Here is a 16,817-nt window from a genome sequence, read left to right on the forward strand (position 1 = left end):
TAGGTCTTTAACACATTTTGAGTTTACTTTTGTGTATGGTGTTAGGGATTGTTCTAATTTCATACTTTTACATGTAGCTGTCCAGTTTTCCCAGCACCAGTTAATGAAGAGGCTGCCTTTTCTCCACTGTATATTCTTGCCTCCTTTACCAAAGATAAGATGACCATAGGTGTGTGGGTTTATCTCTTGGCTTTCTATCCTGTTCCATTGATCTATATTTCTGTTTTTGTGCCAGTACCATACTCTCTTGATTACTGTAGCTTTGTGGTATAGTCTGAAGTCAGGGAGCCTGATGCCTCTAGCTCCATTTTTCGTTCTCAAGATTGCTTTGGCTATTTGGGGTCTTTTGTGTTTCCATACAAATTGTGAAATTTTTTCTTCTAGTCTGTGAAAAATGCCAGTGGTAGTTTGATAGGGATTGTATTGAATCTGTAGATTGCTTTGGGTGGTAGAGTCATTTTCACAATGTTGATTCTTCCAATCCAAGAACAAGGTATATCTCTCTATATATTTGTATCATTTTTAAGTTCTTTCATCAGTGTCTTATAATTTTCTGCATACAGGTCTTTAGTCTCCTTACATAGGTTTATTCCTAGATATTTTATTCTTTTTGTTGCAGTGGTAAATGGGAGTGTTTTCTTAATTTCACTTTCAGATTTTTCATCATTAGTGTACAGGAATGCCAGAGATTTCTGTGCATTAATTTTGTATCCTGCTACTTTACCAAATTCATTGATTAGCTCTAGTAGTTTTCTGGTAGCAACTTTAGGATTCTCCATGTATAGTATCATGTCATCTGCATGCAGTGACAGCTTTACTTCTTTTCCAATTTGGATTTCTTTTATTTCTTTTTCTTCTCTGATTGCTGTGGCTAGAACTTCCAAAACTATGTTGAATAAGAGTGGTGAGAGTGGACAAACTTGTCTTGTTCCTGATCTTAGTGGGAATGGTTTCAGTTTTTCACCATTGAGGATGATGTTGGCTGTGGGTTTGTCATATATGGCCTTTATTATGTTGAGGAAAGTTCCCTCTATGCCTACTTTCTGCAGGGTTTTTATCATAAATGGGTGTTGAATTTTGTCAAAATCTTTCTCTGCATCTATTGAGACGGTCATATGGTTTTTATCCTTCCGTTTGTTGTTATGGTGTATCGCGTTGATTGATTTACGTATATTGAAGAATCCTTGCATTCCTGGAATAAACCCCACTTGACCATGGTGTATGATCCTTTAAATGTGCTGTTGGATTCTGTTTGCTAGTATTTTGTTGAGGATTTTTGCATCTATGTTCATCATTGATATTGGCCTGTAGTTTTCTTTCTTTGTGACATCTTTGTCTGGTTTTGGTATCAGGGTGATGGTGGCCTCATAGAATGAGTTTGGGAGTATTGCTCCCTCTGCTATCTTTTGGAAGAGTTTGAGAAGGATAGGTGTTAGCTCTTCTCTAAATGTTTGATAGAATTCGCCTGTGAAGCCATCTGGTCCTGGGCTTTTGTTTGTTGAAAGATTTAAAATCACAGTTTCAATTTCATTGCTTGTGATTGGTTTGTTAGTATTTTCTGTTTCTTCCTGGTTCAGTCTCGGCATGTTGTGCATTTCTAAGAATTTGTCCATTTCTTCCAGGTTGTTCATTTTATTGGCTTAGAGTTGCTTGTAGTAATCTCTCATAATCTTTTGTATTTCAGCAGTATCAGTTGTTACTTCTCTTTTTTCCTTTCTAATTCTACTGATTTGAGTCTTCTCCCCTTTTTTTTTTTTTGATGAGTCTGGTTAATGGTTTGTCAATTTTGTTTATCTTCTCTAAGAACCAGCTTTTAGTTTTATTGATCTTTGCTATCGTTTCCTTCATTTCTTTTTCATTTCTTTCTGATCTGATCTTTATGATTTCTTTCCTTCTGCTAAATTTGGGGTTTTTTTGTTCTTCTTTCTCTAATTGCTTTAGGTGCAAGGTTAGGTTGTTTATTCGAGATGTTTCCTGTTTCTTAAGGTGGGATTGTATTGGTATAAACTTTCCTCTTAGAACTGCTTTTGCTGCATCCCATAGATTTTGGGTCGTCGTGTCTCCATTGTCATTTGTTTCTAGGTATTTTTTGATTTCCTCTTTGATTTCTTTAGTGATCTCCTGGTTATTAAGTGGTGTATTGTTTAGCCTCCATGTGTTTGCATTTTTTACAGATTTTTTCCAGTACGTGAAACCTAGTCTCATAGCGATGTAGTTGGAAAAGATACTTGATACGATTTCAATTTTCTTAAATTTACCAAGGCTAGATTTGTGACCCAAAATATGATCTCTCCTGGAGAATGTTCCATGAGCACTTGAGAAAAATGTGTATTCTGTTGTTTTTGGATGGAATGTCCTATAAATATCAATTAAGTCCATCTTGTTTAATGTATCATTTAAAACTTGTGTTTCCTTATTTATTTTCATTTTGGATGATACATCCATTGGTGAAAGTGGGGTATTAAAGTCCCCTACTTTGATTGTGTTACTGTTGATTTCCCCTTTAATGGCTGTTAGCCTTTGCCTTATGTATTGAGGTGCTCCTATGTTGGGTGCATAAATATTTACAATTGTTATATCTTCTTCATGGATGGATACCTTGATCATTATGTAGTGTCCTTCTTTGTCTCTTGTAATAGTCTTTGTTTTAAAGCCTGTTTTTCTGATATGAGAATTGCTACTCCAGCTTTCTTCTGATTTCCATTTGCATGGAATATCTTTTTCTATCCTCACACTTTCAGTCTGTATGTGTCCCTAGGTCTGAAGTGGGTCTCTTGTAGACAGCATATATATGGGTCTTGTTTTTATATCCATTCAGCCAGTCTGTGTCTTTTGTGGGAGCATTTAATCCATTTACATTTAAGGTAATTATCGATATGTATGTTCCTATTACCGTTTACTTAATTGTTTCGAGTTTGTTCTTGTAGGTCTTTTCCTTCTCTTGCGTTTCCTGCCTAGAGAAGTTCCTTTAGCATTTGTTGTAAAGCTGGTTTGGTGGTGCTGAACTCTCTCAGCTTTTGCTTGTCAGTAAAGGTTTGAATTTCTCCATTAAATCTGAATGAGATCCTTGCTGGGTAGAGTAATCTTGGTTGTAGGTTATTTTCCTTCATCACTTTAAATATGTCCTGCCACTCCCTTTTGGCTTGCAGAGTTTATCCTGAAAGATCAGCTGTTAACCTTATGGGGATTCCCTTGTGTGTTATTTGTTGTTTTTCTCTTGCTGCTTTTAATATGTTTTCTTTGTATTTAATTTTTCATAGTTTGATTAATATGTGTCTTGGTGTGTTTCTCCTTGGATTCATCCTGTATGGGACTCTCTGTGTTTCTGGGACTTGATTAACTATTTCCTTTCCCATATTACGGAAGTTTTCAACTATAATCTCTTCAAATGTTTTCTCAGTCCCTTTCTTTTTCTCTTCTTCTTCTGAGACCCCTATAATTTGAATGTTGGTGCATTTAATGTTGTCCCAGAGGTCTCTGAGACTGTCCTCAGTTCTTTTCATTCTTTTTTCTTTATTCTGCTCTGCAGTGGTTATTTCCACTATTTTATCTTCCAGGTCACTTATCCGTTCTTCTGCCTCCGTTATTCTGCTGTTGATTGAATCTAGAGTATTTTAAATTACATTTATTGTGCTGTTCATCATTGCTTGTTTCCTCTTTAGTTCTTCTAGGTCCTTGTTGAATGTTTCTTGCATTTTCTCTATTCTATTTCCAAGATTTTGCATCATCTTTACTGTCATTATTCTGAATTCTTTTTCAGGTAGACTGTCTATTTCCTCTTCATTTGTTAGGTTTTGTGGGTTTTTACCTTGCTCCTTCATCTGCTGTGTTTTTCTCTCTTTTCATTTTGCTCATCTTACTGTGTTTGGGGGTCTCCTTCTTGCAGGCTGCAGGTTCGTGGTTCCTGTTGTTTTTGGTGGCTGTCCCCAGTGGCTAAGGTTGGTTCAATGGGTTGAGTAGGTTTCCTGGTTGGGGGTACTAGTGCCTGTGTTCTGGTGGATGAGGCTGGATCTTGTCTTTCTGGTGGGCAGATCCACATCTGGTGGTGTGTTTTGGGGTGTCTGTAGCCTTATTATGATTTTAGGCAGCCTCTCTGCTAATGGATGGGGCTGTGTCCCTGTCTTGCTAGTTGTTGGGCATAGGGTGTCCAGCACTGTAGCTTGCCGGTCATTGAGTGAAGCTGGGTGTTGGTGTTGAGATGGAGATCTCTGGGAGATTTTTGCTGTTTGGTATTATGTGGAGCTGGGAGGTCTCTTGTGGACCAGTGTCCTGAAGTTGGTTCTCCCACCTCAGAGACACAGCCCTGATGCCTGGCTGGAGCACCAAGAGCCTTTAATCCACACAGCTCAGAATAAAAGGGAGAAATAATAGAACGAAAGAACGAACGAAAGAAAGAAAGGAAGGAAGGAAGAAGATAAAATAAAGTAGGATAAAATAAAATAATTAAAATAAAAGAGAATTATTATGAAGAAGAATTAAAAAAAAACAACAGGATGTTCAGAATCGTAGGACAAAAGGTGAAAGCAAATCTATATAGGCAAAATCTCACACAGCAGCACACACATACACACTCAGAAAAAGAGAAAAAGGGGAGAAAAATAGTATCTTTTGCTTCCAAAATCCACCTCCTCAATTTGGGACGATTGGTTGTCTATTCAGGTATTCCACAGATGCAGGGTACATCAAGTTGATTGTGGAGATTTAATACCCTGCTTCTGAGGCTGCTGGGAGAGAAATTCCCCTCTCCTCTTTGTTCGCACAGCTCCTGGGGTTCAGGTTTGGACTTGGCCCCACCTCTGCGTGTAGGTTGCCTGAGGGTGTCTGCTCTTTGCTCAGACAGGACGGGGTTAAAGGAGCAGCTGATTCAGGGGCTCTGGCTCACTCAGGCCAGGGCGAGGGAGGGGCATGGATGCAGGGCGAGCCTGCGGCGGCAGAGGTTGGCGTGACATTGCACCAGCCTGAGGCACGCAGTGCATTCTCCCGGGGAAGTTGTCCCTGGATCCCGGGACCCTGGCAGTGGAGGGCTGCACAGGCTCCCAGGAGCGGAGGTGTGGAGAGTGACCTGTGCTCGCACACAGGCCTCTTGGTGGCGGCGGCAGCAGCCTTAGTGTCTCATGCACGTCTCTGGTGTCCGCGCCTATAGCCGCGTCTCGCGCCCGTTTCTGGAGCTCCTTTAAGCGGCGCGCTTAATCCCCTCTCCTCAAGCACCAGGAAACAGAGTCAAGAAAATGTCTCTTGCCTCTTTGGGAGCTCCAGACTTCTCCTGTACTCCCTCCCGGCCAGCCGTGTCGCACTAACCCCTTCAGGCTGTGTTCGCGCTGCCAGTCCTCTCCTTGCGATCCGATCCGACCGAAGCCCGAACCTCAGCTCCCAGACCCCGCGTGCTCTGGCGGGGGAGCGGACAAGCCTCTCGGGCTGGAGAGTGCCGGTCGGCACCGATCCTCTGTGGGAATCTCTCCGCTTTGCCCTCCGCACCCTGTGGCTGCGCTCTCCTCCGTGGCTCTGAAGCTTCCCCCTCCGCCACCCACAGTCTCCGTCCGTAAAGGGACTCCTAGTGTGTGGAAACCTTTCCTCCTTCACGGCTCCCTCCCACTGGTGCAGGTCCCGTCCCTATTCTTTGTCTCTGTTTTTTCTTTTTTTCTTTTGCCCCACCCAGGTATGTGGGGAGTTTCTTGCCTTTTGGGAGGTCCGAGGTCTTTTGCCAGCATTCAGTGGGTGTTCTATAGGAGCAGTTCCACGAGTAGATGTATTTCTGATGTATCTGTGAGGAGGAAGGTGATCTCCGCGTCTTACTGTACCACCATCTTCTTTCTTTCCTCCTTTTTTTTTTTTGTAAAGTATATATTTTTAGTCTCAAAAGATATCAAATACCTTAGGAATAACTGACAAAATTGGCATATCTGTCTTAAAGGGAAATTTGGCGTTTCTAATGAAATTGTAGATGCCCTACTGTTCAGGAATTCTACTAGTGGTTATATACAATAGAGGCATCCTCTCATTGTTCACAGAAGACCCTTTTGCTTTTTGTTTTTTTTTTTTGACAATTTGCTAAACATTGTCATAGGCACCGACTATTCAGCAAGTAAGCATAAGTGTAGGAATATTTATTATGACATTTTTCACAGTAGCCAAACATTGGAAAGGATATAAATGTCTATCAACAGGAGAATGAATAAATTGGCTATATTCATACAATGGAAATGCTATGTAGCAGTTAAAATAAATGAATAAGATGCATTTATCAACATGAAAAATCTAAAAAAAAATTTTTACATGAAAAAGCAAATTGAATATACACATGTATGATATGATAATATTTATGTAATGCAAAACAGTAATATGTATTACCTGTGGATACATATATCATAAAAGTACAAAACTATGTATCGAAATAACACCAAATTCAAGGTAGAAATATCTGTGGAGAGGTCCCTAATCTCTTAAGATCATATGATCAAAGAATACTTTTATTAAGTAACATCCATAATTATTCTATAGAATACTCTTTACAAGTTGGTGTTATAGAGAATTTTTATTTTTATATTATATTGTGGATTAGGAAAATGTGTTGTTAGACTTACTTCAGAGTAATTTGAATTAATCTATTATGTATGTCACATAATACCACACATAATTTGAAATGAATATTCTAATGATTTCTACTTTGTACAGATGTTGGACTGATGAGTTTATATTTAGACACTTTTGTGGCTTTCAGGTTAAAAGAGTTTTATAATTATGGTGTATTTTAATGTTTTGTGGTAGTATTCATTTATTTTAAAAGTAGAATTATTTTACTGTCAGTGTGAGAATGGAAATTAAATTATGTGACAAATCATTGGTAGCTGCTCTTATTGTAGAATCTAGTGAAAATCTAGTTAAAGTGATTAAAATGTCCATTATCTCACTTTCATTTTCTCTTAGCTGCTATGCCTTTTTTGCCTTCTTCCATGACAAGCCTAAAATTATCTCAAAACAGATTTACATGTGTTCCGGAAGCAATTTTAAATCTTCCACAGTAAGTTTATTATTTTAATTTTAAAAACCACATGAGTGGAACAGAACTTTTAGAAGCATGGGTTTAACTTAGACATATAAATGTAATTGATTTCTAAACCTACTAAACTTAATGTTTTTAAATCTATGAATGTTTGACTTTTAATATTAGACAAAAGATGTGAATTGTTATTTGGACTTTTAAACTTTTATATTAATTTCATGTGCTGTTGTGTAGAAACAATTTAATAGTAATTAACTGCTGCATTATAATCAAATGAGATTGTACTGGCTATCTCTTTAACTTTTAAAACTTTGGGGATTATGTTGCTAAAACACTATTAACTGTGAAATTATACTTAAGTTATGTTTGAGTGATATTTGTGGTGAAGAATAGGATAATTTATGTCGTTCCAAGTATTTGGGGATATTTTTGGTTAATTTCATTAAAAATAAAAGCTTCCTGTTAGCTACAAATCCAGGCATTAATTAGATTTCAAATGTGTTGTAATCTTAAATAACTATTCTACTAGTGTTATTTAATATAAATAAAATCCATCAAGGTGCATGTGAAAATATATACATTTACAGGCAAATAATACTTAGTTATAATTTAGCCATGGAAGGTGTGAGACAGATGAATAATAGTTAATTTAAGTCTAGGTTTAGAATGTGTCAGACACTGTATTTTAATGCTTAACAGTGGATCATCTTTTTAATCTTCCTAATAATCCTCTGAAATACTTACTGTTATCATCTCCACTTTATAATGAGAACACTGTTTCATAAGAGAGAGAAAGTAACTTGCCCAAAGTCACAGTTCTTAAACACTGGTGGTTTGATTTCAGACTCTTAATTCTGACATACAGGCATCTATAGAACACAGGTGGTCAGTCCTATATTTTAAACATAATTTATTTTTGAAAATGTGTTTGGAAACCACCTATTTATAACAGCTCATTAGAAAATGCATGTCATAAGAAAGCTTTCTTCCCAGAGAACTAAAAATATTATCCAGTCCCTAATTACACTATGCCTTTAGACACCATCTTCAGGTATACATTTTAGTGTTTTATATGTATTTTTAAAATTTATTCTTTTGTTTCACAAATGAGCATGTGGTTGGCCAGCTTCGGTCTCCAAGCTTAGTCTTAAAGCTAAGAGACACTGCCTTTGAGCAGCCTGACGATTCTCGACTTTGTCTTAGTTGTATTGTTTGTTAGACATACATGTCTTGTCTTTAATATAGTCAAATTAATTTTCTTGTTTTCAACATTTTTATAAGGTAACTAGGGCAAAATCTAGATCATTTAAAAATTAGAGCAGTAATGTTGCTCTGCAGATCTGAATCTTGGCCTAGCAGGCAGTACAGCTATTTGAGCTTAGAATTAATTCATAAACTTCAAATATGCTGGATGAAAGGGATCAGTACACAGTAGTAAAAGTCCAGGCAACCTTTTACATAGTCAAATATACCACAATTGTTAACTATCTTTAGTCTTCCTACCTATGTACATTTACATGTGGCATGTGTTTTTCTGCTATTTCCTGCAAACTTTGGGTAGCTATTCCTGCCTGAAAGCAACAAATTTACATTGAGGGCCTACTGTATACAAGACATCATGCTCAATGGATTTTTTTTTTTTTGCGTTACGCGGGCTTCTCACTGCCGTGGCCTCTCCCGTTGCGGAGCGCAGGCTCCGGACGCGCAGGCTCAGCGGCCATGGCTCACGGGCCCAGCCGCTCCGCGGCACGTGGGATCTTCCCGGACCGGGGCACGAACCCGTGTTCCCTACATCGGCAGGCGGACCCTCAACCACTGTGCCACCAGGGAAGCCCAATGTTATATTTTTCACACTGAGGCAAGCTGCTAAAAATGATAGTAAACTTAAGGACCCAACATCTGAAGAATCCCTCCAGGTATGAGTGAAATTAAACAGAGAAATGGAGGCTACATATTTGTAAATCTTGTATAGAAGGCAGGAATTTTAATCACTGTTTTTGCCTTTGTTAATTATGATTTCTCTTGCATCGTAAGTGTTTGTAAAACCCTTGGTCTTTCATTATGGTTGACATTTTTGTTTCTGAAGTAGGGAAATTAGGCCTCAATTTTTTTTTATTGGTCCTTTTTAAAATGTTCCTATTGAGACATGCCTTTTTTTCCTAGCCCGTATATACCTTTATGTACACAAAAAACCACACGTATGTACTCATATATAAATAATGTTAGTTTTAAAGTTATACCTTATTCTCACTCTGGTGAAAGTTACTTGTGATGTTATTTCATGTATTTTGGAAACACTCATTTGATTTTTATCTTGACATTGTATTGTTTCAGCCTGCGGTCCTTAGATATGAGCAACAATGATATTCAATATCTACCGGGTCCTGTGCACTGGAGATCTTTGAACTTAAGGGAACTCTTGTTTAGTCATAATCAGATCAGTATCTTGGACTTGAGTGAAAAAGCATGTGCATGGTCTAGAGTAGAGAAACTACATCTTTCTCATAATAAACTGAAAGAGGTAAGAGGTCATCTTTATTTTTTTAGAATTATTGCCAGTTTGAAAATATGCTTTTATAATTTGCATTATCACAAATGATCATTTCAAAATCTGTTATTTGATATTTCTTACTTTTTGAATAAGATCTAATCCTACCCTGAGGTAAATGGGTATATTAACAATGCTTAATTTCCTTAAAAAATCACTTTTTGTGCTCTATTTTATTTTGAATATTTATATATATATTTAATTATGAATGTGTGTGATGCTTTAAGCGTGTCAGTTTATCACAAAATCGCTAATCTGTTAACAGACTCTCAGACACACTGCATTTCTCAAGTTGTCTCCGGGCCACATGTAGCCTGTGTTTTTCAGCTGACATTCTTTTCTACATTCTTAAATTTCTTCATTCACCCAAATGGACAAGTCTGTGTTATAAATCTGAAATTGATTATCCATTCGTCCCAGAACACTTTTTTTTTTTTGCCAGGTTCAAGTCTATTGACTATAAAAGCCAAAAAGAGTAAAGTGTTTGAAACCATGAGGTCAGAATAACTCTGAATATTTTTGAATACCTGATTTTTTTTACAGCAAATTAATGTTTGCTATTATAGAAGTAATGAATATTGCTTAAAAATTTGGAACAGAAAAAAATTCCAATATTTATGCCACTTAAGGTATAAACATTTAGTTGTATTTTAAGAACAGTAAGTTGTACATAAATCTGTGATGATTAGATCTTTAGTTTTACTGAAGAACACAGTGTGAGGGAATAGACTGAAGCCACAGATGGTTGGTTTTGGATACATATAAGGAACTTCTTTACTTTCAGTGTTGTGAAGTGATGAAATATGTTACTAAGGCAGAATGGGTTTTTAAAGATTATTAATAAATGACATAGATTGGGGTAAGTCCTTTATATGTATGTTTTCAAACATTTATAATGAAAACTATGACAAGTCTTTGGAAAGTTTTAGAACTCTGTTGAGAGGCTGTGCAAGATGGGATCTCTGAGCCTCTCTTGTTTCCTATTAGCATCTTGTGTTTCGGCAGCACACATTTCTTTCTTCCCACCAACAGGATTTGCCCTTTTTTATTTCATTAAGATTCCTCCTGAGATTGGCTGTCTTGAAAATCTGACATCTCTTGATGTTAGTTACAACTTGGAGCTGAGATCCTTTCCCAATGAAATGGGGAAATTATGCAAAATATGGGATCTTCCTTTGGATGAACTGCATCTTAATTTTGATTTTAAACACATAGGATGTAAAGCCAAAGACATCATAAGGTTAGATAATTTTATTTTCATTTTATTAAATTTGTTTCAGATATCCTTTCTTTGTGACTTTGATGGATATATAGTTACAATTTAAGAAAAAAATGTATAGTACCATCCAATGGTGATTTGTCATTTGCCATTTATTTAATAAATGGGTTTGTTTGGTGCCACTGCAGAGTTTTTCATTTCCTCCTAGCAAAGTTAAGGTTGAGAGAACGGCTTCTCCTTATCATGCTTTTCAGTAGAAAGGGACTCTAAAAGGAAATTATTACTATTTGGTCTCTTGTTACCAGTTATACAATTAAAGAAATAAACCACAGTATTATAACTTCTCAAGCTGCATTTCATATAGTAAGTAGTTATCGTATGTCTATTATATCTTAAAGCATTATAGTTACTTAAATAATATAAAATTACATCAATTTTGCCTAGGAAGCTGATAACCTACTCAACTTGATCATTTTTGAAACCACCAAAACTTCCACTTATCACTGTGTCTTGTTTTATATTTTATGAATTTCAAATATCTTTAATAATGAACTTTATTCCACTCTTTGTTAATGTTTGAGCACATTACTCTTATTGTTACCTACCTGTAAAATCATTTATTTTTATTTCCACAAAACTACTGCTATCTATATTTATCTTACAGGTTTCAGCTCAGTTATCACCTCTCAATGTATACCTTGACTTGCCTATAATGTCCACTAAGTCAAGGACCATGGCTACATTTACTTACTATTTCATTCTTGGCTCCAAACACAGAGTCTGGCATACAATTAATAATTGTTGCATTACGAGTGAACTAGAGTTACCTAAATCTCTTCCTTAAAGTTTCATAATTTATATTTAGCTTTTTGTCTCTTTATGAATAAAGATTTGGTTTTTTGTTCTCCTGAGTGTGATTTAATTTGAAAAAAAAAATCTTTTCATCAACTATGCTAAATAAACATGACTAGCCCTCACCCTACACAATTATTTCCCATGATTTTCCTTCCTGAAACTGGAAAGGATGTTCATATAAAAATTTGTTCAATTCTTACTAAACATTTAGTAGAACTGGTTTTCGGTATATTATGCTATATTATCAAGCTACTATATAATTAAATATTTTTGAACATAGTTAACATTTTTGGAGAGAACATAGACCTGGAGTAGTTTAGAAATTGTAGTCCTCATTTGCTTTTTTAAAGAATGACAAAGAATGAATTCTTAATAAGTAGACATTTGGACCATTGATTTTCTTGTTTATTGGTGATGAAAACAGAACATAAGCTATATGTGAGAAAATGACTGATTTCAATAACAGCAGGTACAAGATCTGATCTGCCAGATCTTGTTTTCTAGAGCATCAAATAATTCAAGAAAATAATGATGCTTTTTGCTCAGATCATCAGGAATGTTGGACAGATTCCTATTATTTATGAGAATTAATCAGTCAATATTCCCTAAGATTCACTTATGATTTAGTTTATTTTTCTAATTTTAAACTGTGGCAACATTTTAGCATAGTTAAAATATATCTTTATCCATTTTATTTTTGAGAACATTTAAATGTACAATTAATTTAAAGGTGGTATTGCTAGCCACCTGCAGCACTTCTAGTTACTTTCAATTATTTTCGCATTAAGACTATTAGGAACAGCAACATATTATCTGCTGATAGTATAATCATTTATATGTATCAATTTATAATTTAACCAATATGTTCTCCCTTTCCATTTACATTATGTATATGCATGTATGATATATATGAATATATACATTATGTATACCATACATGAATATACGTACGCATACACATGTGTAATGTACCAAATATGACCTCACTATCAAAGTGTAGTATAGCAGTATGCTTATATACTCTACGTTGATTGTTTATCCTATGAGCTTTGTAAAATTTTATACTTTATAATTTTTAGGGTTTTATTTGTGTTATTTAAAGAAATTATGTGTGTGTGTGTGTGTGTGTATAAAATTCTAATGAGTATTACAAGCATATTTTGAAATTTTGATTATTTCTGGTGATAGAATATCATCATATTTGATAATGCTGCTGCTCATTATCAACTACACCAACATCACTAACAAAATATAGGCATTAATAGTGCATTGAAAGACACATGCATTATTAGTTATATGAGCTATGCACTCTTTTGCATACTGTATTTTAGAACAGTTTGATATTTAAAAGAATTCAGTGCATAAGGATTCACCTATATCATAAGTACACTGCTAAGCAGTTTATTTTATTTTTGTTTTTCAAATACCAGGTTCCTTCAACAGCGGTTAAAAAAGGCTGTGCCCTATAACCGAATGAAACTTATGATTGTGGGAAATACCGGGAGTGGTAAAACCACCTTATTGCAGCAATTAATGAAAATCAAGAAATCAGATGTTGGGATGCCAGGCGCCACCGTTGGCATAGACGTGAAAGACTGGCCCATCCAAATAAGAGGCAAAGGGAAGAAAGACCTCATTCTAAATGTGTGGGATTTTGCAGGTATGTATTTTGCTAGAATATTTTATTCACACATCTTTTTCAAACAGGGATTTAAAAACTGAATTTTCTGTTCCAATACTGCAAAGAGGCCTGGTGGATCCTATGGAATTATTCCAAAGCCGTTTATTTCTCCTAATTCTACCCTTGCCACCAGAATGGAGAAGCCATGGAAGGAAATGTTAGGAGCCAGTACATGCCGGCTGAAGCTAAGTAGATGACACATGTGAAAAGTTATCAGTCTCTAGTAAAAAGCCAGTGTAGTCATGTAACCGTCATGTTTTTTTATTGTTTTTCTCTTTCTTTGTGTGATAAATCGTGGATAGTATCACTTAATTTTATTTATGAAGAAGATGAAGAATTCTTGCCTATTTGCTGGAAGGCTAAAAAATTCTCTAATCTTTGTTTAGGTTGTGAGGAATTCTACAGCACTCACCCCCACTTTATGACCCAACGAGCCCTATATCTTGCTGTCTATGACCTCAGCAAAGGGCAAGCTGAAGTTGATGCCATGAAGCCTTGGCTCTTCAATATAAAGGTGATCTGTTCTAATCATTTGAAAATAGAAAATAATTCTTGGGTTTTTTTGGTATGTAAGGTAATTTATTTTGGGCAGACAGGTGCTTCAAATAGTCTCTTCAAATAATTTTTTAAGAGAGAGAAGCAGTAAAATTTTGAGTTGGGAAATTTTAAAAGTAAGTTGTGACATGAAAATAGTGTTTTCTATATTAGTGAGAGTTACAGAAACTGGAAACCCTTTTAAGCTATAAAAATTGAGGTTTTATAAGTTAAAACTATTTTTGATATTATTTCTGTTTTTTGGGGGCTGTGCCACGTAGCTGGCAGGATCTCAGTTCCCCGACCAGGGATTGAACCTGGGCCACGTCAGTGAAAGCCTGAATCCTAACCGCTAGGTGACCAGGGAATTCCCTGATATTATTTCTTAAGGGTAATATGAACTTCCCTAATTTAAAATAAACCATAGTGAAAAAAAGCAATCTGTGCATCACCAGCTCTATCCTCAGAGGGAATTTAGTGTGAAGTCCTTCAGATCTTACAGTTTTAAATGGTCCCAGATTAATAGTGTATTTGTAATTTTGCAATTTTTCCAATTTGTCCCTTGCTGTCATGTTGTCAGCTATTACTTTATGTATATATGGTTTTAAATATATATGACTTTTTAGAATTGAGACCAAAGTAAGAGTGAATGGTCTTTGAATGATGCTCCAGTGGGCTCTTCTGTGAGGCAAGCCCTTAAAAAGATTTGTCAGGAAATTTTGGCTCCATCAAGCTTGTTTTGTCATTTTGGTAATTTTTTTAACTTCCTTTTTTTGACTTTATTATAGCTAGCCAAAGTGAGAAAATACTATAGTCGCAGTAATATTTGCTTTAGTGACTTTTTTTTCATTGTAGACTCCACACTGAATGACTTTAATATGAATTAAGGAGGTTGAATTTACAGATAAGGAAGAGAAAATATAAAACAAATTGTATTACTCTGATATAATTCGGGGATTATTAAATACTATTTTATTTAGAAGACCAAAGCACACTTAGAGAATAACCCATTTTAAGGCATGGAGAAAGGAAAAGAAAAATACACTATTACTGTTAACGTAGGCCACCTGAGAGAAAAGTGGTAATAATTGGATAAGAAGGGGCATAAAATTGACTTTTAAAAATTTCTTAAGGGTGATTTTTTTCTTAGGTTTAAGGAAGGAAAGGCAGTTGTTATTTTCTTCTTAGAAGTCTTGATTTCTCATTTCCACTCAAGTGAATTTCATAGAAAGTGAATGTCAGTGGAAATGTAAGCAGTCTTGATTTTAAAACAAACACAGAAGTATTTTGTATCTTTCCCGGTAGGCTCGTGCTTCTTCTTCCCCTGTGATTCTTGTTGGCACACATTTGGATGTTTCTGATGAGAAGCAGCGCAAAGCCTGTATCAGTAAAATCACCACGGAACTCTTGAACAAACGAGGGTTTCCTGCAATACGGGATTACCACTTTGTAAATGCCACCGAGGAATCCGATGCTCTGGCAAAACTTCGGAAAACCATCATAAATGAGAGCCTCAATTTCAAGGTAACATGGTTCATTGCCAACTTTAGGTAGTAGAAAAATATAATTTCTTAATTCTCATGTTGTGCAACTGCTAAGAAATGTCAAAAGTCTTGAGAAGAGAACAGCTATCTTAAAATTGTGGGGTTTTTTCAGAGCTGTTAACATTATTAAAGTACTTTCAATTTAAAAATTATTTATGCTATACTTTATTTCAAACTCATAGAAGTGGGAATAAAAATAGTTTGAGGATACTGAGAGAAACTAAGAGGATATCTCAGAGGCTGAGAGAATATTCCTGAGAGAATCTGGGGACATGTTTCTGATGCCCTTTCTCTCCCAACTTCCTGTAGTGGTGATTCAATCAAAAGGATAAAGATGAATGTTGGGGTCTTGGGGTTATCTTTCTTATATTTTCCATCTGCTCCTTTCTTTTGGAGTTCTTATTTTATGCTCTCCTTGATTTTCTTTGTTGTTCCTTCATGTCTCTTGTCACTGTGATCTCCCTTCCAAATTTTTTTTTCTCAATATTGGGAGAAGTTTCTTTCATCTGATAATCAGGGTCACTAATTTGGTTTTCATCAATGTCTAAGCAATTTTCTATTTCATACAAGCTGGGTTTTTTCATTTTAGGAATTATGTTTTTGATTCCAAAGTTTTCTTCTGGTAAGACAATGTAATTCATAGAGTTCATAAAACACAAATAAATTGGTTAACAGTGAGAACACTTGTTTTTAATACTTGCAAGAGAAAGAAATTTTACCTGGGTTCTACAGACAGCATGGTATGAACTGTACTGAAAAACACCCTGAATAGTTCAATATAACAACACAATGGTGGATTTCACTGTTAGTCTTTGTTGGTTTAGCTCATTAGCACTAATGATCAAGGCCATGGCTTATAACAAGGGTCCTGTTTTGCCTGGACAGTCCCAGCATAACTATTAATTGTGTCCCACTATAGTCTCAGAAGCATTCCAGTTTGGATGATAAATTATATGGTCACCTTGGTTATAATGTGTTGGCTAGTTAGCTTAGTTCTTTTCCATTTCCACAGATTATGCTCCTCTCCAAAACCTAATGAGCCATTTATAAACATGCTGGTCTTTGTGGTGCCCAGGGAGAGAATTTGCGCATTTGTATCTTTCAGCACATTTACCCCAGTCCCTAAAAGCTTTTACAAATGATAGATCAGTGACATTTTATATAAGAAGAATGAAATATCATTTATTTGTAGATTTTCTTACTTTTTTGTGGGACATATGACTAAAGAATAATATGACTTTTAATAAACAAATATATAAAATTAATATATTCAATTAAATATTCTCTTTAGGGAGTTTTGAGACTATACCTATGCTTACAGAACTTTGTGGTTATTTATAATATTTTAATAGCTTCACTTTTTATCATTGGTATCAGAGCATTTATCATATTTAAAAAGACTTCTTGAAGGATGAGTTTGTTTTGAGAAAGCCTGA

At 35.6% G+C, this 16,817-nt stretch overlaps 1 protein-coding gene across 1 annotated transcript in view; it reads left to right on the plus strand.

Moving 5' to 3' along the window:
* Nucleotides 1–16,817, plus strand: part of LRRK2 (leucine rich repeat kinase 2) — a 155,807-nt gene that overhangs the window by 85,551 nt on the left and 53,439 nt on the right. The window contains exons 26-31 of the mRNA XM_067009064.1: nt 6,925–7,018; nt 9,335–9,521; nt 10,607–10,788; nt 13,053–13,282; nt 13,690–13,817; nt 15,143–15,361. Coding sequence (XP_066865165.1) covers nt 6,925–7,018; nt 9,335–9,521; nt 10,607–10,788; nt 13,053–13,282; nt 13,690–13,817; nt 15,143–15,361 — 1,040 coding nt within the window. The remainder of the gene's footprint in view (nt 1–6,924; nt 7,019–9,334; nt 9,522–10,606; nt 10,789–13,052; nt 13,283–13,689; nt 13,818–15,142; nt 15,362–16,817) is intronic.

This window comes from Kogia breviceps, chromosome 12 (assembly GCF_026419965.1).
Source record: "Kogia breviceps isolate mKogBre1 chromosome 12, mKogBre1 haplotype 1, whole genome shotgun sequence".
NCBI lineage: Eukaryota > Metazoa > Chordata > Mammalia > Artiodactyla > Physeteridae > Kogia > Kogia breviceps.